The sequence below is a fragment of the Penaeus chinensis genome, chromosome 1, assembly GCF_019202785.1.
Source record: "Penaeus chinensis breed Huanghai No. 1 chromosome 1, ASM1920278v2, whole genome shotgun sequence".
In the NCBI taxonomy this organism is placed as follows: domain Eukaryota; kingdom Metazoa; phylum Arthropoda; class Malacostraca; order Decapoda; family Penaeidae; genus Penaeus; species Penaeus chinensis.
Window position 1 is genome coordinate 35192988 of NC_061819.1, and position 24308 is coordinate 35217295.

General features: G+C 44.8%; 1 protein-coding gene across 1 annotated transcript; it reads right to left on the reverse strand.

Moving 5' to 3' along the window:
* Positions 1-4474: 4474 nt before the first annotated feature.
* Positions 4475-6932, reverse strand: LOC125039304 (gastrula zinc finger protein XlCGF17.1-like). The gene is given in 2 exon segments (XM_047633176.1): positions 4475-6180; positions 6854-6932. Coding segments are annotated over 2 exon segments (912 nt in total). The 3' UTR covers positions 4475-5347.
* Between the last annotated feature and the right edge of the window lie 17376 nt (positions 6933-24308).

Here is a 24308-nt window from a genome sequence, read left to right on the forward strand (position 1 = left end):
ACAAGGTTAGATTTTATGTACAGTCATCCTCTGGTAAACAACCTTGGGAATGGTGGTGGTAAAGCTGGGAAAATTGCACCATTAAACTTTTGTTCTTATAGCAAGCGAGCAGGTCATACCATAGACAAGTGCAAAGACCCATAGTGTAGAAAGTCTGGCATAAATGTAAGACCATTCATAAATCGAAGCATCCAAGCTTTTGAACCAAAACCAGTGGCAAGTGTGACAAATGTAAACTCTCCAGATCCATTCAGTGATTTTAAATGTCGGGGAACTGTCTCTCTTGATTCAATGAGTAAATCATATCCCATACTCACACTGGAGCTGCTCAAAGTATACTTCTTAAGTCTGCTTTACCTCTAATTGAGACAAAATATACAGGTGAAAAAGTTCTTGTTAAAGACCTAACTTCCAAAATTAGTTATAAACTAGCAAATATTTGTCTCAGTTCTGATTTTGTATCAGGGGAAATAAAGATAGCTGTGACAGAAAATAAATGTCCTCTAGAGGGAATAAGTTTAATTCTTGGACATGATCTAGCAGGGAAATTAGTGTACCCTACAATAAATGTTGTTGCTAAGCCTTTAACCTATAGCCCAACTAAAGAACTGGATCAGAAACAACCTCATATTTTCCCTGTGTGTGCTGTTACTCGTTCTAAGCTATATAAGAAATCTTCCTTAGAAAAAGAAAATCCAGTTGATAATTTGATCTCACAAGAGATCACCCGAAGTAAATTAATTGCAGCTCAAAACGATGACCCCTCTCTTGGTTTTTATTATCATGACGGACCATTAATGAGAGTATTCCGTCCTCCTGAACTCCGTGCTTTAGATACATGTTCAGAAGTACATCAAGTTGTAATTCCTTTGTCAGTTCAGGAATCAGTCATGAAACTTGCACATGATGGTTTAGCAGGTCACTTAGGTATTCAAAAAACATACAAGAAAATACTTCAAAATTTCTATTGGCCAGAAATTTCCTCCAACTTGCCATGTGTGTCAAGTTGGAGGAAAACCCAATCAAATAATTCCAAGAGCTCCTCTACATCCTATTCGAGTAGTCTCAGATCCATTTGAAAGAATTGTAATTGACTGTGTAGGACCACTGCCTAAAACAAAGAAAGGGAACTTATATCTCTTTACAATTATGGATACTGCTACAAGATATCCAGAGGTTTACCCTTTAAATAATATTTCTGCCAATTCCATTGTAAAATGTCTACATTTTTTCCACTTCATTTGGAATCCCTAAAGAGATTCAATGTGATAAAGGCAGTAATTTCACAAGTGACTTGTTTCAAAAAGTCTTAGAACTGTTAGGTATCTCGCAACAAATGTCAACAGCTTATCATCCCCAGTCACAAGGTTGCCTTGAGAGATTTCACCAGACCTTAAATTCTATGCTAAAAAAGTATTGCTTAGAAACGGGGAATTCCTGGGATGAGAACATTCATTTTCTTCTGTTTGCCCTGAGGGAATGGCCACAAGAATAACTTGGATATTCTCCATTTGAATTACTATATGGAAGACAGATTAGAGGTCCACTTAAAGTTCTTAAAGATCAGTGGTTTTCAGACTCTTCAGCTCCCCCAAATCAAACAGTGGCATCTTACATAGATAATCTTAGAGCTATGTTATCAGAGGCAAGGAAATTGGCTCTCTCTAATCTTCATAACACCCAAATCAAAATGAAGTCTTCTCATGATTTAAAATCTCAAACTCGAGTATTCTCTCCAGGAGACAAGGTTTTACTGTTCCTTCCAATTCCAGGAAACCCTCTAAAGAGCAAATTCATTGGGCCTTATGTTGTTTCTCATAAAGTTTCTGATTATAATTATGTAGTTCAAACTACTGATTGACGTAAAGATACCCAGTTGGTACATATCAACTTAATCAAATCGTATATTGACAGGCAGCCAAAGGAGGACTTGGCCAAAGGCAAATCTATTGCATGTATGATTCCTCAGGAATCTCCCATAACTTCTATGTCTAGCGAGTATATTGAGGAGACTGATTACATAGAAATCCCAGGTCCTCATAATCCTCATAACTCTTAGATAATAGCTAATCTTCATAAATATTTAAATTACTTGCCTGCTTCAAAGTTAAATGATGTATATCTAATACTGAAAGATTTTCCTCAGGTAACAGCTGATAACCCAGGGTTTTGTGGCCATACTCTACATGATGTTGAACTCACTCCCGAGGTAAGACCCATTAGGCAAAGTTCATATAGACTCAGTACAGAGAAGAAAGCTGCTATGAAGAAGGAATTAGATTATCTACTTGATCATGGTTTAGCTGAACCAAGTAACTCTCCATGGGCTTCACCCTCACTGCTAGTGCCAAAACCTGACGGTACCAGTAGATTATGTACAGACTACCGAAAGTTAAATAAAATAACTATATTACATCCGTAATAATACATATATATGTATACATACATATATATATATATATGTATATACATATGTATATACATATATATACATATATATGTATATATATATAATACACATGCATATATATATTTATATATGTATATATGTATGTGTATGTATACATTCACACACACATAGATATAAATATGTATATGTACATATATATATATATATATATACATATATATATATATATATATATATATATATATATATATATATACACACACACACGTGTGTGTGTGTATGTATATATATGTATATATATGTATATATATATATGTATATGTATATATATACATATACACACAAATATATATACATATCTTTGCGAGAAAGTTATATATCGTCTTGAGTAAGTCAAAACGCAGGTGTCGTAGGGGTAGTCACCGCCGCGTCACAAGTGTTAGTGCGCCGAACCGCGGTTTATTAGAAAGGGCGCCAAATCACGCAAGGGCGGTACTGCCAAATAACCTCTCAATCTTGAAGTGAGAGAGGCCTATCTCCTGCAGTGGAATGAATGGCTGTTCAAATATATATATATATATATATATATATATATATATATATACATACAAATACATACATATACATATATATATTTATATTTGTGGGTGTGTGTGTAATTACACACACACACACACACACACACACACACACACACACACACACACACACACACACAGACACACACACACGCATACACACACACACACACACACACACACACACACACACACACACACACACACACACACACACACACACACGCATACACACACACACACACACACACATACATACATACACACACATATATATATATATACATATATACATATATGTGTATGTATCTGTACATTTAAATGTATATATATACACATATATGTATTTGTATTTTGTATATACACATAAACACACACATACACATTATATCGACGTCACCAAAAGCCATCACGAGCGGGTCGCCAGCCTCTTATCCAGCGACAAGCGGCCAGTCGGTGTTCCCGCGAGTAATACCTGTCTGTCACATAACCGCGTCACAAGTGTTAGTGCGCCGAACCGCGGTTTATTAGGAAGGGCGCCAAATCACGCAAGGGCGGTACTGCCAAATAACCTCTCAATCCTGAAGTGAGAGAGGCCTATCTCCTGCAGTGGAATTAATGGCTGTTCAAATATATATATATATATATATATATATATATATATATATATATACATACATATACATACATATACATATATATATTTATATTTGTGTGTGTGTGTGTAATTACACACACACACACACACACACACACACACACACACACACAGACACACACACACGCATACACACACACACACACACACACACACACACACACACACACACACACACACACACACACACACACGCATACACACACACACACACACACACATACATACATACACACACATATATATATATACATATATACATATATGTGTATGTATCTGTACATTTAAATGTATATATATATACATATATGTATTTGTATTTTCTATATATACATAAACACACACACACACATTATATCGACGTCACCAAAAGCCATCACGAGCGGGTCGCCAGCCTCTTATCCAGCGACAAGCGGCCAGTCGGTGTTCCCGCGAGTAATACCTGTCTGTCACATAACCGGATTGACTCCAGACTCCTCAGCTGCCTCTTCCCGGCTCGCTTTCACTGATCAAGGCAACAGACTTGATATGCATGCACAGGAGGCAATATTGTCAGTGCGACCGAAGCGCAGATTTTCTATAGAATTTTCAGACCTTTTCATTTGAACACTCCTTATCATTTTCAAAGCATTTTTTTTTTCTTTTTCAGAGGGTCTGCCACACTTATTCAAGATCAAATGGGTAGTTACGCTGGTCCTCAGTACGTTATGATGTAACAATTACGCCATACTTACAATTTCCACGTGAAATCCTGTCGACTGGTGCCTCCGGATACGGTAATTGAAGAAATCTAATAAATTCCATTGTGAGGTTTTAAACATTTGCTGTGCTTGAAGGTTTGAGCTTCGGAGATACTCGCGTGTGACGTCACGCTCAAACCGATCGCCAGAATCCGTCCTGAGATTTCCCATCAAAATTTATGAACACAAAACCGGTATCATATTTAGTGAATGAAGTCTCCCCTTCAGCCGGCATTAGTATTAATGTTTGTTTTTGATAAAACGAATATGTGGGATTAAATACTATATATCTTATATATATATATATATATATATATATATCAGTTCTGTCGGAGACAAAAATAGGAATATAAGAGGCAACAAGGAGAAGATATAGCGCTTCCGCTTTTTAATCACTAAATTCATTAACAAAAGTCCTTCCACCACTGAGGACAATACCTTATCAACAAAGCAAATAAAAAAATGGTTTCTGGAAGTCGTTCTGGGTAAAGTAAAATCAGAAAAAAAAACTCGTCAGCCGAGACCCTTATTTTATAAACCAAACATATAGCATGAACTTGTCACCTTGCGTTATTCAAAAGACATTATACAAAATATTCCCATGTACTATTATATATTTGTCTGACAGAATTAAATGTACACAAATCAGAGCACTATCTGGCTTTGTTTAAATCTTTCCTCGCACTCGGAGCCCTGTTTTTTTCTCCTGAGTGAATTCTCTATTGTCTCTTCAGTTTACATCTTTGATTAAACCCTTTCCCGCACTCGGAACACTCGAACGCTTTTTTTCTCCTGGGTGAACCCTCTGGTGTTTCTTCAGATAACCACTTTGATTAAACCTTTTCCCGCACTCGGAACACTCGAACGGTTTTTCTCCTGAGTGAATCCTCTGGTGTCTCTTCATATCACCTCTCTGATTAAACCTTTTCCCGCACTCGGAACACTCGAACGGTTTTTCTCCTTAGTGAATCCCCTGGTGTATCTTCAGAGAATATCTTCGATTAAACCTTTTCCCGCACTCGGAACACTCGAACGGTTTTTCTCCTGAGTGAATCCTCTGGTGTGTCTTCATATCACCTCTTTGATTAAACCTTTTCCCGCACTCGGAACACTCGAACGGTTTTTCTCCTGAGTGAATCCTCTGGTGTCTCTTCATATCACCTCTCTGATTAAACCTTTTCCCGCACTCGGAACACTCGAACGGTTTTTCTCCTTAGTGAATCCCCTGGTGTATCTTCAGAGAATATCTTCGATTAAACCTTTTCCCGCACTCGGAACACTCGAACGGTTTTTCTCCTGAGTGAATCCTCTGGTGTGTCTTCATATCACCTCTTTGATTAAACCTTTTCCCGCACTCGGAACACTCGAACGGTTTTTCTCCTGAGTGAATCCTCTGGTGTCTCTTCATATCACCTCTCTGATTAAACCTTTTCCCGCACTCGGAACACTCGAACGGTTTTTCTCCTTAGTGAATCCCCTGGTGTATCTTCAGAGAATATCTTCGATTAAACCTTTTCCCGCACTCGGAACACTCGAACGGTTTTTCTCCTGAGTGAATCCTCTGGTGTGTCTTCATATCACCTCTTTGATTAAACCTTTTCCCGCACTCGGAACACTCGAACGGTTTTTCTCCCGACAGAATTCCTTGGGTTTTCTTCAGCTTACCGCTGTCAGCAAATCGTTTCCCACGTTCAGAACACTCGAATATTTTTTTTCCACTGTGTATTAACACATGTTGCTTTAGGATGTCAACATATCCATCCTTGTCATCACACTCCGAACACTCTGAATCATCTGAAAAGAATACAGACATGTGAAAAGTTTATACACTTTCAGAGAAAACAGAAGATGAACTGATGGCAGTTAGACCATCCTTCTACATATACAAATATAAATATAAATATACATATGTATGTGTGTGTGTGTGTGTGTGTACATATATATACACGTATATGTATGTATATATATATATATATATATATATATATATATATATATATATATATATATGTGTGTGTATGTCTCTGTATATATATACACATATGTATACATATATATATATATATATATATATATATGCACACAAGTATGTATATATAAATCTGTATGCATGCATATGCGTACATATATACATATATATAATGTATACATGCACACACACACACACACACACACACACACACACACACACACACACATATATATATATATATATATATATATATATATATATATATATGCATATTTCAATACGCACATCTAACACACACACACACACACACACACACACACACACACACACACACACACACACACACACATACACACACACATTATAATTAAACAATCTTATCTACAGACCATTATATCCCTACAATGTCACTTTACATGATCTCAAACGTGTTCCAACAAAGTCGGGACACAGTTTCCCTTCAAAAGGGGAAATGTTTATATGCGCACCTTTTACATCTCTCTCCGGAGGCTTCCACTTGGATGGCTCTCTCGACAGACCCAGATCCTTCCCGCAATCGTTTCCGTACCCGCATATCAGCTCATTTCCCCTATTCACAATATATATTTTTTCAATATCAATCATCATGTTATGATAAGAGTATCATCAGGGAAAGTTGACTTCACTGCTGAATTACACTGACCTGCTGATTGTAGAATCTGTCTTGTAGTAGATCTGTCCCTTGTACTGAAATGCGGATAGATTGGTCTCAGCTTCAGTCCTTGAACAGTTGACGTAACGCATCCAGTTACTAACTGCACTGTCTACAGCATCAATGCACGCATTGCTTGTCCCAACATCTCGAACGAGTACAGGAAGCAATTTATTTATGTGGATTTTCCTTTAATAGATTTGATGGTTTACAAGAAACGCTGAAAAATCATTCTGCAATACAATCATCTGACACATGTTTTACGCCACAGACACACTAACCTTCCAGCCACAGCCAGATTCTTTGCCGTCTTCCGGATGGCCACGTAGGACACGGCCCTCATAGGGACCAAAGACGAGATGGGCCGGGAGATGAGCCTCGGTCCACACGCCTTTCCCTGCGCCCTTCGCTTTCGAGTCGTGGACAGTGAGGGGCCAAGGGGCTGTGAGGCGAGCACGATCTTTCTCACTGCCGTCTCGAACGACCTGCCCAGACGTATTACAGTTTAGGGATGATAGCGCGATTTATAACTCTGTGTATGCGCGCGCTCGTGTGTGTCTATGATCATGATCAATTAGGTTTATGCTCTGTTAAATTTTCAATTTAACGAAAGTTAGATGTTAAGTGGCCAGTTTGATGAGTTCTGAAATCAGAACGCTATTCGTATTTTATATTTCACATCCGTGACATTATTTGGACATGGATGGCACACTTACGGGGTTATCCAAAATAAGGAACAATAGGTGGTACGGACACTCTCTCTCTTTCTCTTCTTCACAGTCGGCGCAATCTGTAGACAAAAAAAAGAAAAAAAAAAAAGGCATCCGAATCTACCTAGCTCATGCGCATTTGTAAGTGCACAACCATTGTACAATAATAAAAAAAAAAAACAATATAAATAAATGAAGAGAAATTAATCCAAGTAAGATTACGAATTCACGTAACGACAACTACCGAAGCTGACGAAACAAACGCTCTCTTACTTACAAATAAAATCGTCCTCTTTGGTAATGCTTTCTCTCAGTCTTGGGCATCGCGTCTTGGAATTTTCCCCCGGAAGACAGCCTTTTCCCCGAGCCTCGTCATCCGATCTTGCACCATCAAGGGGTTTACTTTCAGCTGGAAGCTCCTTCACTGTTACCATCTCTGGATCTGATGCCACCTGCGACAGGGAAAGGATCCCCTTGTCTTTTGGCTTAACATTTTCCTCAGCGGAGTCTCCACTCGGCCTGTCGGCTGTTGTTGGCACTACCTAGAACATTCAAGATTTCAAGATGATTTTTTGATTTGTAATAAAGCATAAATATGTAAGAATGACTGAGCAATAGTAATGCTGAACAGTCAAAACTTGTTGATAAGAATTTTGTGTCACTTCTAAATAAAGTAATTCTTATAATTCTTAGCTCTCGTACACGAGAAGATAACAGTATCGATAGCAAGACTTCTTTCAGAAATAAAATGATATGAAAAAGTGTCTCTGTCCCACGCCCCAAGGTACCGTACTGTGAGGTTTTCAACCACTCCCCCCCCCATACCCATTAACTACCCCCCCCCCCTTCCTTGCTCCGATCCTTCTATCCCTCTCGTCCCCTTACCCGCACCCTCTTCCTGTCCCCTCGCTTTTTCTCTTCTCTCTCTACTTCCACGGTAGCTTCTCCCTCTTCTTGTTTTCCTTGCTTGTTCTACCTTTTATCTCTATCCCTACTCTATCCTGCCTCCATCCTATCCCTATCCTGCCCTGTATCCTGCCGCGTATCCCCCTCGTACCCCTCTTATTCGCACCCTCTTCTTGTTCCTTCGCTTTTTCACTTCCTTCTGCTTCTACGCTAATTTCCCCCTTTTCCATTCCTTTCTCCCGTTTGTCCTACCTTCTACCTTTAATCCTATCCTCTCCTACTCCCATCCTATCCCTATCCTACCCAGCATCCTGCCGAAGTCCACAGGGCGAGTCGAGCACAGCCGGACCACTTCCCTCTGCCAGCCTCCTTTTTACGCTTCTTTTTTTTATTTCTGTACTACGCTGGCTCTCTTTTTACTTGTATTTTACTTTTATTTACACCCTTTTTGTACATCTTTAAATAAACTTTGTGATACTTCGTTATCCGTGCATAGATTACAAAGATTCTGATGATGTGCGGATAGCAGACATCCACATCTGCTGTGACTGCATCTTTTTTTTTTTATATCTAGTATTTTAAACTCCGTTTTTTCTTTTTTATGGTTTCTTTTTACTTATTCATTGTCTTAATTTCTCTCTTACGGTGAGAGAGAGTTACTTATTTTAAGAGTTTTATTAATGAATCGCAGCAGATTCTTTTACGTCTTTCTTTGACCATAATTATAATTGTTTAATGACTTCTTTTAACATTTAATTGTTTTTGGAATTGGTTTTACCTTTCGTATATTTTCTTTTATTATAACAATTCTTATTTATTGTTTTATGCTATTTGTGTGTTACGCCGACGTCCGCGGGGGGTAATGTAACCCCATGTTCATGTTAAATAAACGAAGTGGATACTCTGACTGTGCTTTGACTACCCTTTGGATTTACCTGTCTGGATTCTACACCGCGGATGCCGAAACAAGGTTGTACTGCCCCTTTTACTTGCCCAGGGGTATCTATGCTGGACGTGCTATTTTATTATTTTACATATACTGTGAACCATGTGTGCTCCTTTGACTTTGACTTTTTACTTTCTCTGAATTTTACTTACTTTTATCTTGTTCTTTTACTTGTTACTTTTATTCATGCTCATACCCTTTCTTCCTCTTTTACTTGAGGTTTTACTTTTTCCCTCATTTTACCTTTTACTTGTTTTATCTTAGATGTTAGTTCTTTTTATTGTTTTTAAGCCCTTCTGGCATGCTTTCAGTTTTTCTTAAGCCCCTCTGGCGTATTATTATTGATTCTTAAGCACCTCTGGCGTATTTTTATTTCTTCTTAAGCCCTTCTGGCAATTGTCTTTTACGCATTAGTTTGTTTTACTTTGGTAAAACAAATTAATGGTTCTTTTTGTTCCTTTTAGATTTTGTATTTTTATCATGCATCTCCGGGGATAATTAGCTTGTGAGGTCGCGTGGGTTCTCAGCCTTCAGCTCGGTCCCCTCACCCCCTTTTTCGAGGACCGAACGGGGCCCCTCATTTTCCTTGGCCCCTAAGCCTGAAGCATCCCGCCTCACGGGTGGCCTCTTTTGGGTTCCTGTCTCACATAACCTTACAGTACTAACAACAGTCGCTTTACATTGTTGCTCGTCGGGCATTTGCCGAAGAAACAACTTTCGGCTGTAGTCTGTGCAACAATCTAGCGACAAAAAAATACTTAAAAACTCTCTTGCAACAGTTCCTCGACAATCCAGCGACTGTCGCCGTTCTGCAAAATTCTGCAGGAATAAACTTGAACTCAGATACATACCCAGACAGCAATACAAGCAGACTCTGAGGCTGGAAAGAAAAAAACGAAGGGGGAGAGGGAGATCAGACAGAGACAAAGACAGGAAGACAACCCTTGACCGTGCCCTTTGCAGCTGCCGCCAACTTGGCTGGAGTCCACAGCGGAATAACATATACTTGGTCTACACTGAGCGGCGCATCATCGTAGTTCTCACACCTTCAGAGCGAAGCTGGAGCGCTCCACTCTGCCTTCCCCTTACGACCGCCTCCTCTTCCACCGTCCACGCTTCCACTTTTGCTCGCATATCTGCAACGGCAATTTTTCTGCAATATATCGGTTTCCAGCAAAGCAATGCGCCTGTTTTCCTTCACTAAGCCCGGTGGAATCGCCGCCCTACCTGCCAGGCGTCCTCTCCTTCTCGGGCGTCCACTCTTCGTCCTCGTCGTCCACGCCGACTCGAGGCGGTCTGGCTGTGGGCGCGACGAACCGGCTGCGTTGCTTCCTCTGTTGTCTCACGACGAACTCCGGGAGGCTGGGGTCCAATCCTGAAAGATAAATGGACAAGGGATTTTGGAGAGGAAATGTGTATGAGCCGGTGATGAAGGAAATCCCAGGGTTCGAGTGAAGCAATTTAGGAAAGCCATGATTAAGTGATATTTGAAAATGGAGAAATCTACTTCTGGGAGTATTTGCAATTTGCACGAGCGCATGCGCGTTTCAGATGTGTTTCTAGAAGTGTGCGCATACGTTTGCGTGTGGGGAGAGGGGTGGATGCGTGCCTATGTACAAAGAAAAAATAATTATATAATTACGACATTCATATTCATAGCTACGCTTTTCCAGGCAACCCCCGGCTTTCGTGGGTCATCAACGCGTCTATCTTTGGTGCAAAAGGCCCTTGCGATTTTTGTGTTTCCTTGCTCTTCTCTTCTTTGCTTTCTCTACAGTTTCTTTTGCACAAATTCGTCACGGTACCTTAGCCACAGACTTTAGATGTGTCTGAATAAATACATCTCAAGGTGCAGGCAGATCATGCTAGGATATCCTTTATCGAGATCAGAGTCTACACCCTAAGACAAGAGTCCGCGAAGATAAAAGAACTTGCCTTACCGAACCCGGCAACGTCGCCCCCCTTGGGTCCATTTTCGTCTTACTCACGTGAGGGGGGGGGGGGGAGAGATAGATAGATAGATAGAGAGAGAGAGAGAGAGAGAGAGAGAGAGAGAGAGAGAGAGAGAGAGAGAGAGAGAGAGAGAGAGAGAGAGAGAGAGAGAGAGGGGTGGGGGGGGGGGGGCAGTGCCAGTTGACGGGTCATTTCATGTGTGATGTTAGATAAAAATCCCGCTATCAGTATTGCATTGTTTTCACGTATTCCTCTCCGACCCCATGATAAGCAGCTGTATTCAAAGGGTAAATAGGCAGGAAACTGAGGCGTTTTAGTAAGCATTTGGCATTTCTGTAAGAAATGGAATCGATACTACTGATCTGTCACCGAGAGGCACTGCTATGCGCCGTCCTCTAGAGCAGTTCACTCCGCGAAAGCCAAATGTAAAAAAATGGTTCCAGCGTCGCCGCGGCCTCCGCGCTTATCGGCGCTCCAGCAAAAGGCCAAAAACCACCACTCACTTTCTGGCAAGGAGCTCGCAGGCCTCCCAGGCAATGCGGCGTCTATTAACGATTAAGCAGCCAGTTCAAGCTCCACCTTGCCCAAGTTGGAGAATGCGGGAGCGGTGACGTCATTCTGGCGGCGGCGGCCCTCTGCGCGCCCCGCCGGCTCCCGCGCCCTTGACCGCAGGAAGGGTCACTGGGGTCGAGTCCATGGAACTCGCGCGCACCTGCAGATGGCTCGTTTATATCGCTGCTGCTGTGAGTGCATCTGCGACTCTTGGCCCGCAACTCCCCCGGAAAAGTTCTATCCTTTGCCTTTCCGGGCGTCGGGACCGATGACGTAGTGAACCATAAGAAAACGGAGTCATCCAGGGGGGTCCCAAGCAGGGCAGGGCTGGGTGCCTGGAATCTCCGCTTGTCACCACCAGGGACCACCGCCGAGGACAACCCCGTGGACGTTACTAAGACGACTTATTTTATTTTTTTAAATAATATGAATGTATATACTTTGTTTCGCTTTTATACCTGCTTTATACCTTTTATGCCCTAAAACTGTTCACAGTAAGATATTTTGATTTCATTATATCATAAGCCTCCAGAACTGCAAACACATAACTGCTTGTTCCTCTAAGACGATGACAGAGGTATGGGAGATAGACAAGGGAGTCACGCTCGCACGGCCCAGGCTACAGGTACTTTCTCTCTCCCAATCCACGGGTTAATTGGCTTAAACCAAGGGGTATTCTAGCAGTAAGCCAGAGATCCTTTGCGGAAGACTGCTTGCTTAGGATGACCCTTGCTGTATGCATAGAGAGAGGCCGTAGTCGAGCCTTTTGTTCTTCTTTGTTTAACCTTACGGTGTTTTACGGTGACGGACGGAGGATTCGAGGCAGCCTTTTGTAAGATAAGTTCTGTGTGCACCAGCAGTATATGCCGGCTTTGCTATATTTGTATAATTTATGTATATATCCAAGCTCTTTTATTAAATATTAGTTTTATATGTTTGTTTCTTTTTCGTAGTGATGTTCTTTTCAGCAAGTTGTGCCCAGGATCCTTTTGATTCTCCACACGGGGAGTGTTAAGTTTAAACCATCGCGGTAGTTGTAAAACCCCGTTGCATACACTTAAAGTAACATTAGGGAACCAAAAAGGTATGACATATCTTGAAATAATGATGAATACTACAGGATGTATGTAAATTTCACGAACACTATCTATCCCAAACCCACATAGCTAAGTAGATGTAAATTAACCAGTGAATCGTGTAAGTGTCGAAGTCTGACGCTAAAACCAAGCCTTGCTGGTCACTACAGTACGTCGCGATGATTACCTTCCGCTGATTAAATCTTGTTTCTGCAAATCGCACGCCGAATTCAGGCAGCGCTCATCTTCTACAGGGAGAATAACAGACGCCAGCGGCAGAGCGACTGACTCCAAGGCGCTTTTCTTCCAAGCAAGCAAATTCAGTCCAGCGATGCCATTATCGTCGGTATCGGCAGCTTTTCTTTGTTTTTTTTTTTACGAATTTCCCCTTCTGCGGGTTCCCTAGTTCTCTTTTTAGGAATGTGCACATACCTACGGCTTTGACTAAAACCAATAATGAGGAAATATCCAATGTCTAATGGACGTTCAGAGCGACATGACTCACCCAAGTCTTTCTTCTCTATGTGGTTTCTGAGGATATTCTCGCAGCGATTCTTCTGGATCTGCGGGAAGGAAAGCCCTTCCTCCGCCGAACGCAGTCGCTCTGCGTCTTCAGCCATCGCAGCTGCGCGACCGAGACGTCCGAACGCCCTCTGACCCGACGCGCAGAGGCCGCCGAATCCGGGTCGGACGGAAGGCGGATTGGCGCGGCCTGCCTGTGGGCCGTGACGTCATCGTGACGTGGTGCCTTCGTCATGCCCGTGAATTCCAGCATTGGTGATTGCAGAATTATATCTTTGGATATAGATAAATAAATCAATTAGACGAAGAAAGCCTCTCGTCATAACATAGGCCTTGATTTTGTTGTGCTTCAAGTTTAAGCCTCTGAGCTGCGGGGGCGTGACGTCACGATCAAACCGTTCGCGAGAATCCGCCTTAAGATTTCCCGCCAAAATCAGCGCGTTCAAGATCGCTTTATATTCAAGGAAGGAAGCCATCGCTTCGACTGGCTTTAGCATTGATATTTGATGTTATAAGAAAAAATATATAAGAAATTACAAATTACAACTATGAGAGAACAAAATGAGGTTAATGCTATCAGAAATATTTAAAAAGCGTGAGGCAGGGGCAGCCTAGCTGGAGACTTCGCGGCACATTTGTGTTTTATTTATACGTTTCCGGACTTTATTGCTCATTCTTAAATTCCAAATCATGTTAGAGAAAATATTTTTTATCAGAACAGCGACTTCTGCGTAAACATTTCACACAAGTCAACCTATTTAAGCAAAATTAAATGCACGTCAGGATTAACCTAATGCTACTCTAAGTTATCGGAGACAAATTTTACATTTTTATCTTTTCGAAGTCTGTGATAGATGATTATTAACACTGATGTATACCATTATGTTTATGATATAGCGACCGTGTGTGTTTGTATTAATCTATAAAAGTCAGTGTTAAATGCCAGTTTCGTTTGAAGCCAAACATTGCCGTTATTTCAAACAATTATATGTATCAACTAAATTTTGGATATTAATAAAGGCGTCACTATCTCTTACTGAAACACTGATAACAGATAACACACTATAATATTTAGTTAACAATGAATTTCAAGTCTGACCAGTCGCATTGTACAATATCATAAAATATGAAAGGTAGTGGAAAACAAAATACTTCGAAACTTACATTATTAAAAAACCGCATTCAATTTTATTCTTAAGGTTATACTATTTCGAAGACATACTTTTAATCATTATTTCTCTCTCTCTCTCTTGATGTTTTGTTCCTCAGTTAGATAAAGTTAGGTTAGTGTGGATGTTTAATGTACTGTGCGTACAAATTAGACACTATATAATTACAAAATGAAATTGCACAAGGAATTAAGGTTAGCCTCACTATTTAGTCGTAAGTATGGCTGTTCCATCCCAAATTCCTTAGAGTATAAATTAATAAATACCACGTCACACAACACACGTTAAAGAATCCTGTCATTGGCCGATTAAGTGAGTCTTCTGCGAGGTGTTCATAGTAAGCCTTTACGCCTTAAGAAAACACATGTCTACTTTCTGCCGAGTTATTTCATTTTCTTTCTTTCTTACGCATATGCTAGCCAGGAAGCAGGAATCTGATATAAGCTGAAGGGGAAAAAATCGACACAACTATAGCCCTACAATTTTTTTCCTTAAATAATACCTGTTGTGCAATTTCATTAATAATGATGATAACAATAACAACACAAAATAAGAGCAATAATAATAATGATAATGATAATAATGATAATAATTATTGTTATAATGGTAAGCCTGATAATGACAATAACAATTCTTATTATGATAAGCATGGTAATGATAATAAAGATTATAATTATAATGATAAATATGAGAATGATAACAATAATTATTATTATAATGATAACAATAATTATTATTATAATGATAACAATAATAATTATTATAATGATAACAATAATTATTATTATAATGATAAGCATGATAATGATAATAGCGACAGTAAAGGAAAGAATAAGAGAACAGGAATAAGATATAAAAAAAAAAAAAGGAAAAGAGAAAGAAAAGATAAATAGTGATGGAGAGTTACGTTAGGCCTACCTTTCTGCATCTGAATAATAGACGCTTTACTTGGAGGCCTATGTTTCTGTGAGGCGTAGAATAAGGGGAATTTATTTAAAACATCTCCCACTGTATAAATGAACTGTGATAGTAAAGATAACAATAATAACTAGCTATATAATGTGACTATGATTAGTTTGTTTTTCTGATACTGGTCACCTGAGTTCGAGGACAAATTAATCAAAATCAATTAAAAGTAATATAAAGAGAAAGAAAAATAGATAAGTCTCTTAAGTGTAAAGTCCCTGATTTTTTTCCCATTGGAAAGCAATCACACACCCACCACGAGGGAGAGATACGGCGTTAATGAACTGAAAAAAGTAAAGAAATTTGTTTACATATATTTTTTTTAATAACAAATAATAATAAATTATATACATGTTTTTTTATGTTATGTTATATATACATATATTTAATAATATTAGTAATAATAATAATAATAATGCTATGTATATTTTAAAATAGAGAGGGGGAGGGGAGGGGGAGGGGAGGGGGAAGGGAGGGGAGGGGGAAGGGAGGGGAGAGGGGAGGGGGGGAGGGAGGGGAAGGGAATGAAAGAGAAGGGGAGGGGATGGGAGAGGGGAGGGGGAAGGAGAGGGGAGAGGAAGGGAAGGGAAGGGAAGGGAAGGGGAGGAGAGGGGAGAGGGGAGGGGAGGGGAGAGGAAGGGAAGGAAAGGGAAGGGGAGGGAAGGGAAGAAAAGGGGAGGGGATGGGAGAGAGGGGAGAGGGGAGGGGGAGGGGAGGGGAGAGGAGGGGAGGGAAGGGGAGGGGATAAGAGAGAGGGGAGGGGGAAGGGAAGGAGAGGGGAGGGGATGGGAGAGAGGGGAGAGGGGAGGGGGAAGGAAGGGAAGGGAAGGGGAGGGAAGGGAAAGGGAGGGGAGCGGAGAGAGGGGAAGGGAGGGGATGGGAAGGGGAGGGGAGGGGAGGGGAGGGGAGGGGAGGGAAGGGAAGGGGAGAGGAGAGGAAGGGAAGGGAAGGGAAAGGAAGAGGAGCGGATGGGAAAGGGGGGAGAGGGATAAAAGGGGTTGGGGAGGGGAGGGGGAAGGGAAGGGAAGGGAAGGGGATGGGATGGGAGAGGGGGGAGAGGGGAGGGGAAGAAGGGAGGGGAAGGGAAGGGAAGGGGAGAGGGGGAAGGGATAAGAGGGGTGGAAGAGGAGAGGGGGAGAAGGGAAGGGGAGGGGAGGGGCTGGGGGAAAGCCGGAGTGGAGGAAGGGAGAGGAAGAGGGGGTTGGCCCGCTGTCTAAGAGGGGGGGGGAGGGGGGGAGGGGAGGGTGGAGAGTAAAAAATAAACAAATAAAAGAAAAGGAGGTAGTGAGGGAAGGAATTGGGACGAAGAGAAGACTAGGAGAGGTGGAAGAGGTGAAGTGGCTCTGAAAGAGGGGAAAGGAGGAAAGGAGGAAAGGAAGAAAGGGGGAAAGGAGGAAAGGAGGAAAGGGGGAAAGGAGGAAAGGAGGAAAGGGGGAAAGGAGGGGTGTGTGGATATACGAAATCTGCGTCATGTTTACCTATGCCTTTGTACATAACCATTTCTACCTTGTAAAACAGATACACCCGAGGTGACAACAATTACAGAGCCTAATTGGCAACCTATCGAGTTTGTCTGCCACTCCCCTTCCCGCAAGCTGGAGAGAAGACAGTCCAACGGTTGCCCTTTCCTGCTCTCTGTACAGATGCCCAATAAACAGCAGGATAAAGAACCTACCTCTTATTTCGACCTCCTACATCTCTCACTCTCCCTCTTTCTCTCACTTTCCCTCTCTCTCTCACTCTCCCTCGCTTTCTCCCTCTCCCCCGGGCACGGCAAAGGTCGCGGGCTCGCGCCACGCAGCCGGCCGGGGGCCGCCGGGGTAACCATTCCCCGTGCCGCCCCGCTTCTCGGTCGGTTTGTGGCCCTGCCCTTCACACAGGCGACCGCTCCCGTCTAGACGTCCGGAATGGTTTTCGAGTACCGCCCCCCCCTCACTGAGGTGAAACAACCTTTGGATGGTTGCTTCAGAGGGATGAAAGGAACCAGCTGACAAAAAGGACAAAACCCCCCTTCCCTCACTGAGGTGAAACAGCCTTTGGATGGCTGCTTCAGAGGGAAGGGGGAAACACTTTGAAAAGACACAGGTCCTTTCCTTCCTCACTGAGGTGAAACAACCTTTGGGTGGTTGCTTCTGAGGGATGAAAGGAACCAGCTGGCAAAAGTGCAAAACCTCCCTTCCCTCACTGAGGTGAGGCAGCCTTTGGATGACTGTCTCAGAGGGAAGGAGGAATCCCTTTGAAAAGACACAGGTCCTTTCCTTCCCCACTGAGGTGAAACAACCTTTGGGTGGTTGCTTCAGGGGAACGAAAGGAAGTGCCTGACAAGAACGCAAAACCTCCCTTCCCTCACTGAGGTGAAACAGCCTTTGGGTGGCTGTTTTAGAGGGAAGGGGGAACTACTTTGAAAAGACACAGGTCCTTTCCTTCCTCACTGAGGTGAAACAACCTTTGGGTGGTTGCTTCAGAGGGATGAAAGGAACTGCCTGGTAAAAGTGCAAGACTCCTCTTCCCTCACTGCGGTGAAGCAACCTTTGGGTGGCTGCCTCAGAGGGCTGAGCAAAGGGGCTCCAAACAATGATGTCTCGTAGGTGGAAGGGCACCCCCTCTGGTCTCTCCCCAGGGGTTTACACCTACCCACGCGTTTGCCGTGCGTGGCATCCTTGTGCGCTGTGGAGACGGGAGTCCTGGAGGTTGAGCGATGCCGTGAACGAGTACGCCCTGCGGCTAGCAACACGCCTCTTTGGTCCTCTATTCCAGCAAGACAGGCGGCCTGATCCCGGCCCGGTCACGGTCAATCGGCTGGTCTCCCCCGGGAGGCTAGGGTCAAGCAGTCATGCCGCCATTGGCACTCACAATGGTCCGTGAGTGCCGTCACAATGGCTATTGGCTGCGTATATCCTCTCATCACTCCTGTTGCTGTTAGACACTGGTTCTGACACTCAGCTTCCCCTTGTTGGACTCCGTGGTGGGTGGGGGCGTGAGAGGATGAAGCACTTACCAATTCATGGAAAAAATAATCAAACACCCCCCACAGACTGAACTTACAGTTGACGAACCGCGCAAGGCCCAGACCACGGTAGTCACCATGAAGGCATATGTGCCTTCCGGTGGCAAAAGAAAGCCCCAAGCACAGGATGACACTGTCACCCCTGCTGCTAAGGTGGACAAGACCGAAGCCAATGGGTCTGTCCACCGAATAGTCAAAGATCTTGACTCGCGAGCTGGCCTCTCCAGGCCAGCAGCTAAGCCAGGGAGGCCCCTGAGTTCACAGACGGCCTCCCCGACTGAGAGGGGAGAGCAGGCTGAACCAGCCGCATCAGCTCCTGCCTCCTCAAACAAGCCCGAAAGCCGAAAGGGCGGGCCGAAGCGTCCGAGGCCGGATACCGACTCTTATGAAGAGTCGGGACCCCCTAAACGCTTCACTCAGTTCAAAGTGCCAGCTAAACCCGAAGGCTTCGACAATGCCTACCAATTGGTCAGGGCATTGGAGTTGCAACGGAAAATCCGGTTGTCGATCCGGGTCGCCCGAGATCAGGGCATGATCATAATGCCCAAAGATCAAGCTACCTTAAATTTCCTCCGGGAAACGAAGGAGCTAACTGATGGGAGAAAAGTGAGTCTTTCCCCACTAAGTCCCGAGGAAAAGAGAACCAAGATGGTGCTACTTGGCTTCTCAGTCTCGTACGATGTGGAGCTGATCGCTTCACACCCACAGGTCGTGCAGGCTTCCCGAATGTCGAAGGGGAAGACCCCAACCAGGCAAGTCCTGGTGACCATGAAAGGTGCCCCAACCACTACCCTTGATCTGGGTAACTGGGGCACCTACAACCTTCGAACGTATGTGCCAGAACCACTTCGGTGTTTCAAGTGCCAGAAATACGGTCACCACAAGGCTAACTGTACAGCCAAGCCTAAATGTGGTGTCTGTAGCAAGGCACACAACACAGAGGTATGCCTCAAGGCATACAAAGAGGAAAAGAGGGACACAACAGCCAAATGTCCCAACTGTGCCAAGAAGCATCATGCCTGGAGCCTGACTTGCTCTGTCAGGAAAAAGGCGGCCCTCAGGCGACAAGAGGTTGCTCAAAACCGATCAGACTTTGTTCCTGCCCCACCGGGCACCCATGTCTGGGGAAGGAACAAAAGCGAAAAGGCCCCCCGACCTCCTAAGAGGAAGGAAGCCGCCCCCCAGCCGACACCGGATGTCTCCAACAAAAAGGAGTTTCCGACAATGCCAAAGGTGCAGAAAAAGAAACTAAAGAAAAAAGTTTCTAAGAGCACCACAAAAACCTCCCCAACAGATGATCATCTTCTCTTTGACGAGGACGATATGACTCTCCTGTTAACTGCTGTTGTCACAGCAGTAGCAACAGCCCTGGGGAGGTCGAGTGAGGAGGCCGAGAAGGCAGTTTCGGTCGCCATGACGGCAATGACCCAGACTGTCGCAGCCCTGAAGGGAAGAAAGCTGGCTAGAGAAAAACCAGCTTCACCCTCACCCCAGGACGAGACTCCCCTCCACACTCCAAACCAGGCCATGCCTTCACAGGCAGAGCCAAAACAGGCTGAATCTGTGCAGCCATAGCCAGATCACGCTGACCTTGCCCAGGCAAGGCCAGCAAGGCCAGCCAAGAAAAAGCCTGAGAGAAAAGCCGAACCAACCAAAGTCAGAGCTACCAAAGGCTCTCCACCCCCCAGTGGACCCAAGGATAGCCTGACAACAGACGAGGAGCCCTCAACCAGCGAGGACCTCGCAATGGAGTTGTCAGACTCCGACGATGTCTCTGATGTAACTATCACTGAGTAACATCATGACACACCATCTAAGCATCCTACAGTGGAACATCAATAGCTTCTCTGCAAAGAACGCTTTTCTCCAAGCAATCCCCTGCCGTCGAGATTCACCTGGCCGGGGGGCCCCTCAAACTGTACAATGTGTACAGCCGGCCACGCTGTATAAGCTTAGACATCAGCCAGGTCTGTGCTTCTGCTGCACACGACCGAGTGATCATAGGGGGAGACTTCAATGCACACCACCCCATCCTGGCTCCCTGCCGGGCACCGGATGCGGCCGGCTATCACATAGCCGACGTGCTAAAGACATTCCCTGAGATCGCTCTCCTCAACACCCAAGAGCCAACGCATGTCAGAGGAAGGGTCCTAGACCTCACCCTGGCCACTGCGACTCTGGTGGGGAGGATTGGCTGGTGTGTCGATGAGACCGTCACAAGTGACCATTACGGCACTATAACTACCCTCATGGATGCTGGCCCAGCCGAAATCCTAAGACCGAATACAAGATGGAAAACAGACAAGGCCAACTGGCAGGCTTTTCAAAACGCCTTGGCCCTCTGTCTGAGATGCAACAATCCCCCACAAAGCGAAAATGTGGAAGTGCTCGAAGCCAGCCTGCTAAATGCCATTAATGAAGCAGCCTCACAGACCATACCCAAAACTCAGCCTGGGTCCAGAAGTCACAAAGACGCCTGGTACTTCAATGACGAGATCAGGGAGGTCAACCACAGGGTGAACATGTGCCGAAAACTATTCCGAAGGCAAAGAACCCCTGACAACCTATCCCTCCTAAGGGAAGCTGTCACGGATGCCAAGGAAACTGCCAACAGAGTCAGGCAGGAAAAGTGGCTGGAATGGTGTGAGTCCTTCGACCACCAAACCACCCTTTCAGAGCTGTGGCAACGGGTCAAGCGAGCTACCAGCCGCTCAGCCCCGAGGTGCACCCATCACGACCCCCAAGCAGAGGCTAACAGACTGGCGCACGAGTTCTCTGCGAGAACGAGCAGCAACAGTCTGCCAGCCGAGCTGAGGGCAAGACAAGAGCGTCTACAGCCAGACAGACACGCTCAGATCAGAGAAAGGGCAGCCGAACCCGATAACTCAGACGTTATCTTTTCTCTGAGGGAACTAAGGAAAGCCTATAAAACCAGTTCCAACACAGCCCCGGGCTCTGATGGGATCTCGTACCCCATTATCTCCCACCTAGGACTAGCAGGTGAGCGTGCACTCTTGCAACTCATCAACAAGTCCTGGGAAACTTCCACTCTACCCCAGAGTTGGAAGAGGGCTACCATAGTTCCCGTCCCAAAACCAAAGGAGCCGGGGAAGTACCGCCCCATCTCTCTGCTCAGCTGCCTGGCCAAGACGGCTGAGAGGATGGTACTAAACCGGCTTCAATGGAAAACGGGACCCCCGCACGAACACCTTCACGGGTTCACAAGGGGCATGGGCACAGCACACAGCTTAGCCACGCTCTTAAGCACAATCAGCAAGGGCCCAGCTGTGGTGGTATTCCTTGACCTGGAGAAGGCTTTTGAACTGGCAAGTCCGCTTGCCATTCAGGAAAGCCTGATCCAGAAGGGAATCAGAGGAAAGCTCTTGGCTTGGATAGGTGACTACTTCAGGATCAGGACTGCCAATGTCAAATTCCAGGGTCACCTATCGCAGCACATGCCGCTCGAAAATGGAACGCCACAGGGTGGGGTTCTCAGTCCAGCCCTATTCAACACTTTAATGTCCTGCATCCTCAACATAAACCTCCCAGTGGGGTGCCAGATCATCTCGTATGCAGACGATCTCGCTATCACCTCCACTGGACCACGCAGCCAGAATAAAGCCCAGCGTTGTCTGGACCTCGTGTCAGTGGAGTGTTGTAGGATGGGACTAAAGATCTCTGCTGCCAAATCCAAAGCCATGGCTTTGAGACAGAGAGTTCGAGGCACAAGACTGAAAATCCAGGGAGTGGAATTAGAATGGGTCAAGGACTACCTATACCTTGGGGTAAGGATAGACCGGACCCTCTCCTTCCATAAGGAGGTCCAGTACCTGGTTGACCGAACCAAAGCAAGACTGTCTGTCATGAGAGCAATGACTGGGAGACGCATAGGGGCCAGACACCAAGTACTAATATCATTCTATGTACATGCTGTCCGGCCCATTGTGGACTATGCCTCAGTCGCTCTAATTGCTGCAAAGAAAAAGCACACAGACAAATTAGAAACAGTCCAAAATGAAGCTGCCAGGATCATTCTGGGTGCCCCGAGGTGGACGAAGGTCCTCAACCTCCTGATGGAGGCAAACCTTCTCCCCCTGGACTCACGAATCGATCTAACGGCAACACAATTCCTGTCAAAGGTCATCCAGGCTCCCAGGAACACAAGCCTAAGACAAAAATTAGTCAGATGCCTCGAACAAGACAACGAGCTCGTTGCAAACCACTCCTGGCAGTCTCATACAGCCAGGGTGTTGATACGCCATCAGCTCAAAGAACAGCTTCTTGCTAAGGGCATGGACTCCCCCCACCCCGACTTTGCCGAAGCCCCGCCGTGGGCACTGAGCCTGATAGAGTTCAACATAATGAGCCTGTCAATGAAAAAGGGCCTATACCCCATGCCTAGCCTAAAGGCAGAAGCCCACAGGGTCATTGCAGCCATCACTCCTCCGGTTAGTAGAACATACTACACGGATGGATCGGTCGATCCCTTGAGCCACACTGCAGGCGCCGGCTTTGCAGCTAGGGATGCCACGGGATCCATGAGGGTAACAGACAACGCCTCCTCGCTACAGGCAGAGGCAGTTGCAATCATGGGAGCCCTAGGCCACGCGTCCCTAAGGGAAGGACACGTGGTCATACACACAGACTCCAGGGCAGCCATTGACTGTCTTCAGCACAGCTCACCCACAGACAACATCTACCTACTGACCACGATTCTCACAATGGCACAGAGAATTCTTGCTCAGGGTAGAAGAATTATCATCAATTGGGTCCCAAGCCACATCGGCATCAGAGGGAACGAGCTTGCTGACAGACTAGCCGCCGCTGGCAGGGGTATGCCCCCAAATCCCATGACGATAAAACCGAGCCGAAAATTACTTATGGAGAAGTGTGCCTTGGTCGGTCGTACCTTCCTACGGCAGCTCCACAGAGAGGAAACGAGAACCTCCCCCTCGGCCAGCTGGTACTCAGACGCCACAGGCTCTGAACCACTGGCACTCTCTGAAGTAAGCAACAGAGGTACCGAAGTCATTCTTCACAGAATGCGCCTAGGTTACCACTGTGCATGGCAGATTATCCCAACAATCGAACGCGATGAATGGTGCTGCAAGCACTGCGGCGAGCCGAACGCCACACTAGTCCACTACCTAGAAAATTGTAACCATACACAATTCCTGAGACATGGACCGCCCACAACAGCCGCCGTGCTGGTAAAGAGGCTATGCGAAATGCTTACACCATGGCGGCAGGAGCGCTTGCTGGCAATCCCGCCGCCACGGTAGGCACCGAGTGTCAGACAACTCAATGAGACAGCCGTAAAAAAGCTGACACAGGCCGGGCCATATCTAGAAGGCCCGGGCGAAGCTAGAACTTCGCAAACCAACCCTCCCCCCCCCTCTCCCTCTCCCTCTCTCTCTCTGACTCCCCGTCTCTCTTTCTTTCTCACTCTCTC